Raw genomic sequence first — 13414 nt, 5'->3', positions numbered from 1 at the left:
TTGTAGTTTACTCTCATTTTGTTTTTGACTGCTTATGCTCTCATTGTTAGTTATGAAGCTGCAAAAGAAGTAAAGCTCAAAATATCATCACAACACTCAGGGTTTTCTGCATCCTCTACATCGATGAAGTTACTGATTGCAGCCGCTCAAGCTAAACAACAGGCACGCTCTGCTGCTATGCATTCTATTACATCCATGGAATTTAACAAGTATGCACCTCCATTAGTTCTTAGCCCTTCTCCAGCTCAAAGGGGAAGTTCACATCATCGCAGTTCACCTTCACAGCCGATGTTCTCTGGGAACTCGGCAGATGATGATGCATGTGATGTGCTCTTCCATGCTGAATCTAGAAGTCCTGAAACAAATACACATCAATGGCCTCCAATGCATATAGCAGATCGAGAAATGAGTGAAGAGCGCAAATCCAGTTCGGGAAGAAAATCTGTCAGTGGGATGCTTAATATTGATGCAGAAGCTGCCATTGCAAGGGATTCTTTTGAAGGGATGCTTGAAACACTTTCAAGGGGCAAGGATAGTATTGGAAGAGCAACACGACTTGCTATTGAGTGTGCAAAATATGGCCTTGCAGGCGAGGTAAGCATGGTTTTTGCTCAATGGTTTACAACACTTGATTTGTGCTGTCAAGGCAATATAAATTCAAGACCAGAGTCATCACACAATTCTTTTTTACCATTGTTGATTGTTACAAAGGATTTTGGTTGCATCACCAAAGTAGATGTGCGAGTTGTTTATTCTTGTATAGTTTCCTTCTTCATCACTTTCATGTTCTTAGTTTGTTGGTTTACTAAATAATAAATATCATAATCCTGATCACTTCAAATTATGATTTTTATAATACTAATTAGTAATTACAGACTTAAATGAAGCTCCATTATGGTAACAGTGAAACAACTCCATGGACTAGAAGGGGAGGAAAGAAGAGATTAATAGTTGGTCTAATACTGACGGAGTGATAGGAGGAGTTACTACTGAATGCCCATGATATGATTGAAGTTACTTGAATAGTGTGTGTAGGCATGCTTGTGGGTTGGACAGCAGGGGTCCTAACTTTGGACTAGGAAATTAGTATTCAGCGGTATATGCATGCATTGTCAAATGTATGTTTGAATTTAGTTGATTTCAGGTGTAAGGTGACATACCACATTTAAATGGCATACAAAAAGGCAATCACATGATTTTCTTTTTGATTTTAAATTTTTAAGGTATGTTTGAAAAATATGGCTGGCTGACATATGACAGCAGAGAAACAAGACCCTTCTTGAATTTCAGTTGCAAGAATTTGAGTTCTTGTTCACTTTTTTGATTAAAGTATGCAATATACTGAAACAAAAATTTCAGTAAATAGTTATATTATTAATTTATATCAAGAGGGGAGTTGGGGTCCAGGCTTCGATGTAATTGTAAAAATCATTGTGTGTTTACTGAAACAAAAATTTCAGTAAATATTTATATTTATTATTTAGGAAATATCAAGAGGGGAGTTGGGGTCCAGGCTTCGATTTAATTGTAAAAATCATTCTGTTTAAAATATTTATGTCATTATAAAGTCCTTGAAGTATGTCTTTGGAGTTAAGAGTGTAATAATTAGTGACTTATGATATAAACATGTTTACAGTTCTTCCTCATGAATCAGTTGGATCGAAACATTAAGAGATGATTTTGTTTGCCCAATCCTGTGATGTAGGATACGTGTTGTATACGTTGCATGTTTTACACCCCTTATAGACTGTACACCCTCTCTCCTTCCCACTGCTACAAATACAAAAGCTGAGTACATGCAAGGAAGATGTATGGTTAGAGACTGTTCAGATGATGGTTTCTTATGGAAATCCATAAAGATGTGCTGCTACAGTCAAAGTGCAATCTATTTTTCGAAGAATCCTATCTATCATTCTTAGACAAAGCTTAAGAGAGGCATAAAGATACACTGCTACAGTCAAAATGCAATGTGCATGGACAAAGCTTATTGATGCGCAGTGTCATTTTGTTGAAGACAATAAGGTATTGGTGGAGAAGGCTGATACTTCGGATAATATTGTTGTTTTACTGTCAAATCTATTTGTGCTGAGAAGTTTTCTTGGTGCAGGCAATCAATGGGCATAACTGTCTTAATGACTGATTTTATCCATCTTGTGCTCCTCTAAGAAAAGTATTCAAAAGCAGGAAATTAGTTGGATATGTGGTGTATATGTTGCATGTTTTATACACCATTTTGTACATATTTTATTGTAATACCACTTAGTGGTTGGTTTCTTACATTGATGTGCCCACAATATTGATGCATGGATTAGGGTTAAGCACAAGTGTGAAATATCTTATTATTGTATTGTGAATAATTGATTTAATATAATCAGCGAATGCTATTTTTGCTCATTTTTTATTGAAAGTTTTCCACTGTATATGCAATTGTTATATTGTGAATACCATAATTTTGTTAAATGGCATTTAAGATTTCTTTAACATTGCTTCTCTTGCTTGGTTTTATTGGTATTTTCTCATAGTACAGATTTGTGATTATAGAACTGAGTATAGATTAAAAACTTGTCTGAGTTGTGAGATTAAATATCTTGCTAGTCACTTGCCCATAATTTTCAAAAAAATTGGTAACTTTTTGCTGAGTAATCACAAAAACTCAGCGATAAAGGCAAAAATGTGCCTGTAAGGCAAAATGCAACTTACCACAGGTGTGACAGGATTCAAACAGCTTCACATGGATTCTGCGTGTATTTCCCTCTGCTTGCAACTGGAAATAAGCCTGCAATTGCTGGTAACTGTAAATGCTCAATGGTCTCCTGGATATCCACATGATTTTACCTTCAACTGGCAAAAATGTTAATGCTGGCAAAATCATGTCTACTAATTAATTATTTACGTAGATTTGTAATTTTTTGATCATATGACACTATGATGTGTATTGGAAATTGTGTTTTTTGGGAAGATAGTATTGCAAGAGATCATAGGAAATATTGCATTGTTTTGGCAAATTTGTGCTTAGTTCCCAAGTCGATTCAAATTTCAGTCTGCCAAATTTGTAAATATGGATATGAAGCTGTGTACATGCCATGTTATTGTTATTCTGATGCATTTCTTATCAGAATGGGAAAGGAGAAAGCAGATTTTGACAGGGACAATCCATTGTTAAGACATCTCCTTTCTTAATCATCACAGTCCTCACATATCCATACAATGCGAGATATTGCTTCAATTTGCAGTCTGAGGAGCTTCATTGGACTTCTGGATAAATTGTTTGATTGGTGAATCTTTTTGAGGTGAATGTCCCAATAGTTTTGGCAGGTAATGACCATGTATGGGACCTGGCATACACTGCTGATTATCAACATGGTCAACAAGAAGGTTGAACTCGGGAAGCCTGCAAAATATGGCCAGGTTTTTTTAAAAGATCGTAGTTTTGGAAAGTTTTAAGAATGAAGAGCTTATGGAATCACTTTTCAATTCTCTTGATGCAATAATGTTGTTATACGTACAGAGTTGTAAGCCTCATCTAATTATTTCAGGTTTCTCTAAAGTCACTTTCTGATGTCAGTGACTATTGTAGAATTTATACAAATCTTAATTTATGCTTTCTCAGTTATCAGGGCTACATTTGAATCTTAGAAGTTCGGGAACTCCCTCTCGTTACAAGGATTTCATTCACATGATTACAATAATTTCATTCACATGTAATTGTTTTATCTTTGGAATATGTTTAAAATAAAAATGAAAATCCTGAAAGCTAGAGTAATTGAGAGACTGAGCCTCATGTGTGAGCATGATGCCTCTTGAGAGTCACATGCTTATCCTTGATATCAATGAACTGTTATCTCTAAGAGTAAAATTGATAATGTATTTATAATAGAGTTAGACATACGCCACATTTACACTTGACATCATTTTTTAAGTCGTTATGGGTCACACTTATAAAAAACAAGATGTTTGATTACTTTGAGGCTTGTGGATGGTAAGACAAGCTGCAGCATTTCATGTCTCAAGATCTCTGGATTGTTTTGGCTAGACAAACAAATACTCACTCTTGTAGGCAATGAAAGTGATGTGGTTTGAGGGACTTTTATTTTGGATTTTGCTGCTCAGGTCTAAATAATCCTGTTGAAAATCTGATGAACTTTCATTAACTCTTTTAGTGTACCAGTATTATAATGGAAATTAAAAAATTTGGTATTTTGCAATGTGCATATCACACTTCTAGAACTCTTGCCTGGGGAAAGCTTGGCAGACCCAGTTTTGACTTGGACTCACTGACAGGGCAAAATCTTTCGCAATAGTTGGCAAATTAAGAAGCTCTCGGAGTCATTAAAAAAGTAAGTAGGAAAAATAGACATCTGAAAGATTTTTCAAAATCCTGCCACAATAAGAGCTCAAAGAAAATGATCTCTGTATGAGAGAAGGGAGGTGTGGAGGATTTAAAAAGAAAAGAAACCCCCATTTCAGCTTGCAGGCCATGGTTTGAGTTTTTGGCATGGATTGGCGAGTACCCGCAGTTGCTGTGAGTTGTGGACAAAAATTTGCTGGGACTCACCTCTGTGTAATAGGGTAGATTTCTTGGCACGCTCAACTACTCAAGTGCTTGTGAGTTTAACAAGTAACCTGCAAATTTAAATACTATGGGCCATATTATTTCCCAATGAAAGGATTTAATAGCCAGGTTTATGTAGATCAGATATGTGATGCATCTTTTTTCCAAAATAAATGAGTGATATGAGGTCAGAAATTGTTTTTCAATCCTGTGATAGTTGATGTTTTCTGCCTTCATCTTTTTGAACTTTTGACTTTTTGTTGCTTTGTTTGTTGTACGTCTCTCTTTAACAGTCTCTTCAAAACAAATAATCTCATTTTCATAGATTATTTAGTGTGAGACTTCTGATGTGTTATGTATTCCAACTATAGCATATTTTTTGAGTTTGTTAAATTTTTTAAATAAGTAATAAGACATACCTTGAATTGTGAAACTTAAACTTCGAATTTCAATTTACAGAAACGAAATGAACAGAATTGTCATCATAATTTGCACCAACAGTCAATTTCCATGTCCAATCTTCCTGTTTCGTGTTATATTTGACATTCTTTTCCTGATTTGACTTAGTAACAATAAGCTAATTGGATATGATTTGAATTTTGGTGCAGGTTGTGGACATTCTTGTTCACAAGTTGGAACATGAGCCAAGTTTATATAAAAGAGTAGACCTGTTCTTTTTGGTTGATTCTATCACACAATGCTCGCGTGGGCATAAAGGTACTTTTATATGTTTTCTGGCTACAGTTACGTGTTTACATTGGTTTTATTGTCACTTACATGCAATCTGATTGTTTGACCATGAAATAGAAAAGTCTATTCAATATTTTTTAGATCATTTGCATTCTTATTTTCTTTGAAGGTATTGCTGGAGATATGTATTCGTCTGCTGTCCAATCTGCACTCCCACGAATGTTGAGTGTTGCTGCTCCTCCTGGAAATGTTGCACGTGAAAATCGCCGTCAATGTTTAAAGGTTAGTTGTATTAGCATGTAGGGATCAGACACCAATGACATTTGCAGTTTGAACTTTGTATTAAACTATTTATTTGTCACTACAATCTGCATTCATCAGGTATTGAGGATTTGGCTTGAGCGTAATATTCTTCCCGAGCCTGTTATAAGGAGGCACATCAGTGAGATTGAGTCTCTAGTTGATGATAGGACAACTACTGCTTTACCTAGACGTATGCCTCGAGCAGAGCGTGCTCTTGATGATCCAGCTAGAGAAATGGAAGGCTTACTTGATAATGAATATGGGAGGTGAGAAGATTATTCTTTCTTTTAGGTTGTTTCTTCAATCCTAAAATTTAAATTCTCAATAATATTTCAGAATTCTAACAGCTTCTTTCTATTTTCTTCCAGTAATGCAAGTTTTCAGCTTCCTGGGTTCCTTTTGTCCCAAATGTATGAAGATGAAGAAGATTCATGTGCAAGTGACGGGCTGAAAGTTGAAGATAGTTCTCCTGTAGGGATATCTGAAGTAGTACCAGAACCAACTAACAACTCACCTTATATTTTAGAAAGGCATCGGCACATTCTTGAGGATGTTGAAGGGGAGCTTGAAATGGAAGATGTATCACCGTCTTCTGAATATGATGGAATTTCTTTTAAGAATGATACAGTTGGAGCAGACTCAAGATCAGTGGGCCCTGGTGGTTCTGCAATGCTGAATGAGGTCAATCAGTATCCACCATTATCACAGGTTCCTCCACTACCAGAGGATATGCCTCCATCTCCTCCACCATTGCCTGATTCACCGCCCCCTCCTTCACCACCTCCACCTCCACCTCCTCTCTCCCCACCCTTTGTCTCACAGCCTGTATTGCCTATGCCATATTTATCTTGTAATGTGAGTACCTTAATTGGTTATGACATTTTTTATATATTCTTGTTTAGTGCAGATGCTTCAGTACATCAAATAGAAATGCTTTTATTGGTAAAATTTAAATAACATTTGAGGCTTGTATGCAAGCAGGAGGTCCAAGGTCAAAGTTTACCGGGAACAGTACATCAACATCAACAAGGGAGCAACCATACAGGAGGTTTAGATGCAACTTCATACAACTTTCCAGCATATCTTATGTCCTGCACAAGTGCCACTGCTTTTAATTCTTCAACCACATATGGATTTTTACAGAGTAATGTATCTGGGATTAGTAATTCTGCACCTATTGCCCAACAAATGCATGGCAGTAATACGTCTTTTCCTCAGCAGTCATACCGCCCACTGCCACCTGCTTTTGTGCCGTCCAACCAATTCTCATTTGTAGGGGCAGAAGGTCAGCACCATTTGCAACAAACTTGGCAAAGTTCATCCTTATCATCTGCTCCTGAAATCAAACAATCACTGCAAGATGAAAGTGGGAGGTGTATATATGGTAATATTGGTAGCATGAGACCAGAGGAACAACATTCTTTGCAAGCAAGAAATGAGAGCATGTTGACCTTATGCACAGGTTTGACAACCACACCATATGGAAGTTTATGACTCTTAACATCTTTTTTGAATTGGCGATTTCACTCAGATTCACTGCAACATGCTTCCAATAGAATGCATGTGATTTCTTTAGAGCATATACTTTTCCTGGAAAGAACCAAGTTTGAAAAGCAGCTAAAATTCAGATTTCTTTTTATATATGTAGACTTATTTTTATATGTCTAGGAATTCATATGACATGATTGAGATTAATTGCAGCATTTTTCCATTTGAAATTGCATGTGATTGTTTGAAATTTTGTGTCTTTCTAAGCACATATATTGTTTCAGACAAGAACTGAAGTCTGAAATAGTTAATATTTGGACTTCCTTTTGTGTATATAATTATTGGATGTGAGGGTTGATTCAAACAATGTTTTTGCCTTCAACAGGAACAGATAAACCTATGTCAGGACAGAAACCAGTTCCAGGAGCTTCTAGGAGTTCGCTAGCAGGTGTGTATTCATGGAAAGGAAATGGGATAAAGTTGTAGCTGGGTTGTAGATGGCAGTGTTTCCCTAGTTCATGTTTTGTGCAATAAATATATTCATACATCTGTTGCAATTTGTGTTGATTGTTTAGTAGAATTGGACAGCTAATTTGGCACTATAAAATCATGACAGCAGCTAGTTTGGTAACAACTTCAACATTACCATGCAAGTCTGCAATCCCGACACAAAATTGTTGGAGGTCCAACTGATGCCCATTTTGTAATTAGAGGAGATGTCAAAATCAAAGAAGGTATCTTGTTATATTCCTATGGTTTGTTTCAAGAAAAATGAGCTTTTTCTACAAATTATTTTGTTTTATAGTTCTAAATTATAATTTATAATGTTTATGCATACATACCATGACTGAGTTAAAGAACATATATTGATGTGTTCCTTTCTGAATATTTAGGTTGGAGCAAGTGAACCATGCTTTGGGAGTTTTTTTTTCTTAAAAAAGGCTCCAGGGGAGGTGAACTGCAGTGGAGGAAGCTGAAGAATGACTGCAAGTAAGTTATTAAGGATCTGGACACAGCTGGTGGAGAGAGAGATTATTGTTAACTGTACATATTGTACTTTTTGCCTGTATCTGCATTTGCAGATTCTCAAAAAACATTATTTTTCAGTGAGACATATTATGACTTACTGGAAGATTCTATACGATTGGATCATTGGTTACAGCAGGCTTTTGTTGTGTCCTGTTAATTGTATTTTTTCTATTGAATTGCCATAAACAGGGCATATTGTCCAGAGTCTTTGAGAATTGGTGCTGTATACAATTATTTTCTTCTTCAAAGCTTCCTGTAATTCCTAATGGGATGAATGAATGTACTTTGTAACAAAACCGAGTTCTATATTTTGCCTTAAAATACATTTACAGTCTTAGAATGTCTTTTGAATTTGAAGTGTATTAGGTAAGCGGATGCCGTGATCCATCTATCCTTCCAAACTAAGTTGCCATATTGAAGAGCAGTATTTTTTTGGCTTCAGTCCCTTTTCATGTGGTGCTCAAAATTTCAAATTACCAATTTTTGCTACTTGTATTCTTTTTTATTCATTGATTTTAAATTTTGACTTAGAATGTTTTGCATATTTTTGTGATGAGATTTTTGGCTAAGTACATGTGGTGTAATTCACTTGAGATGGAATTAAACGTTTGGTGAATGTAGACACTTTTGTAAATGGTTCTTATTTTACAGAAGAAGATTTACCTCCACTTCTGCTAGTTAAAAGTATGGTATCATGTTGAGGTTATTTTAATTGAACATTATTCTCGGAAGGGAACTAGATTCTATGGGGTTTTCTGAACAACCCTTGTTCTAACTGAATGGTTATTAGTTGTTTTTATCACTGCAAGCCAACCCTTCTTTAATGGAATATACAAGATTATTAACTAGTACATTTATTGTCGGTTTGTTGTAATCTCTCTTTGTTTTTTCAACTTGTTTAATAGCAGAGTATCTTGAATAATGCGAGTAGTTTTTTTCTTTTTTTTTTTTTTTAGTGGGAGAGAGACTAGGCTTCTTTACCTTTCATCTTACTATCATCTGGTGGTACAGGTTATGCTTCTGACATTCAGTAAGTAAATTAATAAACATATATTGATCTGTGAGAAGGCATAAAAACCTATGTTACACAGTTAACAAACAGATGACAGTGGGATGTGTTAAAATAATATTAGTATCTTCTATAATGGTCATCTTCTATTTTTAGCAGTCATCTTAGTTGTCGACTTATTTAGCTTTTTAGTCGACTTATTTAGCTTGTTAAGTCAGCTTTTTATTATTTCGACTTGAACTGAAGTGTTAAAACCCTAGTCGAAAATTGCAGAAACCCTAGGAAAATTTTCAATCTGCAAAAAAAAACCTCCGGGTTGCAGGCCCAAAAATCTCCAGAACCCTTAAAAAAACATCAACTGCTGCTCAGCACAAAGAAATTCGCCCACGAACCAGAAACCCTCAAAACCCTCAAAAAGCCTTCAAAAAAGCAAAATCGTTTTTTTATAAAAAAACAACAAAAAAAAAATCTGGAAAATATTCCAAAAAGAAGGCCATGAATTTTTATTAAAAAATTCGCCAAACTTTAAAGAATCCTATCGACCCGCTCTGATTCCATGAAAAATATATTGTTGAATAGATTATCCGATTATTGAATCATTCATTCAATTTATTTTTCAGGATGATGGGTAGCTTTTGGGAATGGTGGCCAGGGGACTATGGACCAAAATTTGGGATGGTGGCTGATAACACAAACACAAATGAAAACTCACAAAATGTTTATGAAAACTTAATTACATCCACCACCACCCCAACTGTAGTGCTTCCTCCACTATCTACTAAGCTTAAGGTGTCCATGACCTACAAATTAGGAAATATTTGATCACTAAATGCCTAAAGTTATAGTAAACATCTCTTCCTTCTTCCAATATCATCCATTTGTACATGCCATCATCTTGTTTATCATGACAGAGAAACTTTGTTCAAGGGAAGCCCAGACATTCCCTGGCCGTCTCAGAGATGTCAGGCAGTACCCCCAACATCCCCTGCAGATGGTGAGGATGTTATGACTCTATTTGCCAGTCTTGGGGATTCCCCTGTTCCTGAAACAACTCTTCTTTTGGGGCGATGGGTCCCTGTGAAACACTGAAAAATTATATTCTTCTAAATGGTGTGAAGATGATCCCTCCAAAATCGAAAATATTTAAGAGGAAAGACCACCCTTATGATAACAACAAAAAAGAAAAAATTAAAACAAGAAAAGCTTAATAAAATCAAGGTTAGCTATTGATGTGAATTCTGGAGTCATACGCAATTAGGAGATAGAGTTAGATTTTCTCCTTATGTTCATCCATTTGAATTGCAGAACTTATGGTCATCCATCAGGCCATCCAAAAAATACTGGAAAGATATTGGATGGTTCTGAGTTTTCAGGAGCATTTTTTGTTTATAGATTGTTGAGCATTTCCCATCAATCATTTTGCTTTTCATTATCAAGTCATGAATTTTCCTCTTAAACAAATATTGTTTGCATTGATACTTAGGATGGGCTTTATTGCTATTATAGATTATTGTTAATTGCTCTTTTCTTTTTCTGTTTTCAAATGTAGCCCACTTATATTTTACTTTTGAATGACATGGAAGGTTTTAATTCTTTCTCAGCAAGGCTCTAGGAATCTCAGCAGTGTAGTAAGGAATTTTTGTTACTAATGCCAAGAGTAGTTTTGAATGATATTTGTACCTCTATATATCCGTGTTAGGTATATCGTTGTTATTGATCCTTCTTTTTGTCCTTCATATTTAGGTGTATGGAATATAACACTCTATATACCAAGCAGATATTGGAAGGAATCATTTTACCATTTGTTAGAAATATATTTTTCATTTTGTTGTGTTCAATAGTGGGTATTTAATGTAAGGTGGTCCTTAATGTACATGTTGTAATTTTGAACTTGCTGCAACATTTCCTTCTAAGCTAAGATAATATTATTTCTAAGGAATTCTGAATGCTTCCTATTCTGAAGTCATGAATTATTTGTTAAACAATTGAACATACTCGACCAGTCTCTGTGCCAATACCAACCAGTATATTAAATCGACTATCACTCTGATAAAGATGTCATTAATATTTTGTTTGAGTTGTTTTTGTAGGTTTTCTTTGTTGTTTTTTCAGGTGCGTGGTCCAAATTGTCAAAGCCTAGAGTCCTGATTTTCAGCATAAGATGAATGCTAAAATGATCAATTTTGGAGAACCATTGGGTTGTCACTGAGACTGTTAGGCCTGACTTTGTTCCTTTCCATCCCTGGGTTAGTTTTGAAAGAGGTCAGTTGATCTCCCTAAATTTGTGCTGTTTAGTAGGATAAGTTCAAACCAGCAATCCTCACATTTTTCCTGCCATTTGTTTGAGATACCCAATTTTGTATTGACGATTACCTGAGTTCTTGCACCATGTATGTACAACACAATATCAAGGTTAATGATGGATTCTGGAATTCCTTCTGCAAAAACTCAAAACATTCTAGCCAAAACCCGAGGGATTGTTTAATTGCATAATCAGGGAACAAAACATTTGGCTTCAATAATTAGCAAGCTTGACCTTTTTGGATTGTAATGTGTTTAATTATGCCTCTATAACTACCATGCTGATTGTCAGGACCTATGTCTCTTTAATACTTTATTTCTAACACGAACGTGCTTTTAGCTACATATTGATTGAAGCCATGATCAAGGACATGGCATATTGGGGAAATCCATTATGTGTATCCAGCTTTGGAAGTCCTGATGCTGGAGCATCCCAGGTTAAATGGTGATCAGCATCAACCAAAAGGGTTCTAGTTTGTTTTGGTTTTTTCCTTATGGTTTCTCTCCATGTCGGAATTGGGCAGTGCATCAGAAACCTGTTGTGGTAAGGTTGTGGGAGCAGGAACGCTTCAAATGCTTGGAGTGTATTTGCAGCATTTATGATTGATCCTCATTGGTTTTTAATGCCACCATCAGTGTCAGAGTATCGAATGAATTGAGAACTGGTTATCCTAAAGTTGCACAATTTTCTGTCAACATCATGATTGTAACATCACCTTATATGCATGGCCATTGTTCTTGCAAAATGATTTGTCAAAACTATTCACGAGTATTAAAAGGGGTCATGGAAAGGAGTAGTAATATGGCGTTATTTGGAGTGGCGATGATGCAACGCTCCAAAGAACTGATTCGATGAACGGTAATGATCACAGGATAAGCTGTCTAGGTAATGTAATTGATAGAAAACCATCCTGCGATTAGTAGAATAGTGAAGAAGACAAACGCTCTCTATTGCATGAAAATAGATAGACAATAAAAGTGAAAATACACCATTGATTTGATTCGGGCAAACGGCAGGGTAGGGGATTAAGTAGAAATATATGTGAAGGTATGGGCGATGAGAGAAGCTGAAAGGGCATTGAGCTGTTTGCAGATTATTAGTCAGTTAGTAAACAAAAGGAGATGAAGCATCATAGCAAAAGCAGCCAAGAGAGAGGATTGGGGTAGTGGTTAAAAGGAAAACGTGAGACTTTTCCATTGCAGGTGTCAACAAAGGAAAACATTGTGATGCAAGACTATACACAGACATAGAGTAGAAGGGAGCTGCGTGGAATATGGAAGGGCAGACAAGTAGAAGACAGATTTGGAAGAGCATCGAATATGAAGTGATAAAGAGAGTATACTCAAGGTAGAAGGGGGGCTTAGTGCATGGGTCTGCGTACAGAAAGGTAGCGGCCAAGGTATGTGAGAAGGCCATGCAGGCAGAGCACAAGGATATGGAAAAGAAAACATTCATGTGAAAATTTGAACCACAGACAATAACAGAAAACTAGTGGGCGCCTGAAGATGAAGATAGAACATTGGAAGGAAAATAAAAGCTGGCTTAAAGGATAGAAATGAGGTTTAAGTTTGCAGATTCTGAGTTGAAGAGGGGCTGCAAGGTGAGACAAGAGGGAGGTGAGATGGAGGGCGGGTGTTTATTTGAAACATAGAGTCTCTTTTATATTTTGTTAGAACGCAGGAGGGGAGGTTCCTTCTTGCATCAAGTCCAGACCTGAAGAATTTGAGGCCAAAAATAGAATAGGGAGCCCAAGGCGATGACTGAAAGGTTAGTGTTTTAATGAGGCAATCTTCCTCATACTCCAAATCATTCTTAGTACAGAGATTCTTGATATTGAGGTTGTGCATGCAGCATAGTCTTTTGTGATGATTTATTGAAAATTTGCAATCTATTATTCTCATTCATTTCTTGCAAACAATTAATTATGTGCTGGATGGGAGTTTGAAAACCTTCACTGTTGAAATTGAAATCTGCAGTCCTATTAGTTTCAAGAAAGCGAATTCATAACTAACTTTGATCAAGATTTTTTGGAGGAAAGCCA

At 36.0% G+C, this 13414-nt stretch overlaps 1 protein-coding gene across 6 annotated transcripts in view; it reads left to right on the top strand.

Moving 5' to 3' along the window:
* LOC131048134 (protein HUA2-LIKE 2) overlaps positions 1 to 8503 on the top strand; it is a 31119-nt gene extending 22616 nt beyond the window's left edge. For 2 of the 6 annotated variants that reach the window (XM_057982003.2, XM_057981998.2), the window contains 9 exons: positions 51 to 594; positions 5161 to 5269; positions 5412 to 5524; positions 5624 to 5811; positions 5914 to 6400; positions 6527 to 7007; positions 7419 to 7481; positions 7650 to 7767; positions 7927 to 8503. In XM_057982003.2, coding sequence (XP_057837986.2) covers positions 51 to 594; positions 5161 to 5269; positions 5412 to 5524; positions 5624 to 5811; positions 5914 to 6400; positions 6527 to 7007; positions 7419 to 7481; positions 7650 to 7726 — 2062 coding nt within the window. In that variant the 3' untranslated portion in view covers positions 7727 to 7767; positions 7927 to 8503. Of the gene's footprint in view, positions 1 to 50; positions 595 to 5160; positions 5270 to 5411; positions 5525 to 5623; positions 5812 to 5913; positions 6401 to 6526; positions 7008 to 7418; positions 7482 to 7608; positions 7768 to 7926 lie in introns of those variants that run through there. The other 4 variants (XM_057982001.2, XM_059220153.1, XM_059220155.1 and 1 more) reach the window with 4 other exon arrangements.
* The last annotated feature ends 4911 nt before the right edge of the window (positions 8504 to 13414 follow it).

The sequence above is a fragment of the Cryptomeria japonica genome, chromosome 1 (assembly GCF_030272615.1).
Source record: "Cryptomeria japonica chromosome 1, Sugi_1.0, whole genome shotgun sequence".
Taxonomy (NCBI): Eukaryota; Viridiplantae; Streptophyta; class Pinopsida; order Cupressales; family Cupressaceae; genus Cryptomeria; species Cryptomeria japonica.
The sequence above is the reverse complement of the archived record's forward strand: the minus strand, read 5'-3'. Positions and strand labels throughout refer to the sequence as shown.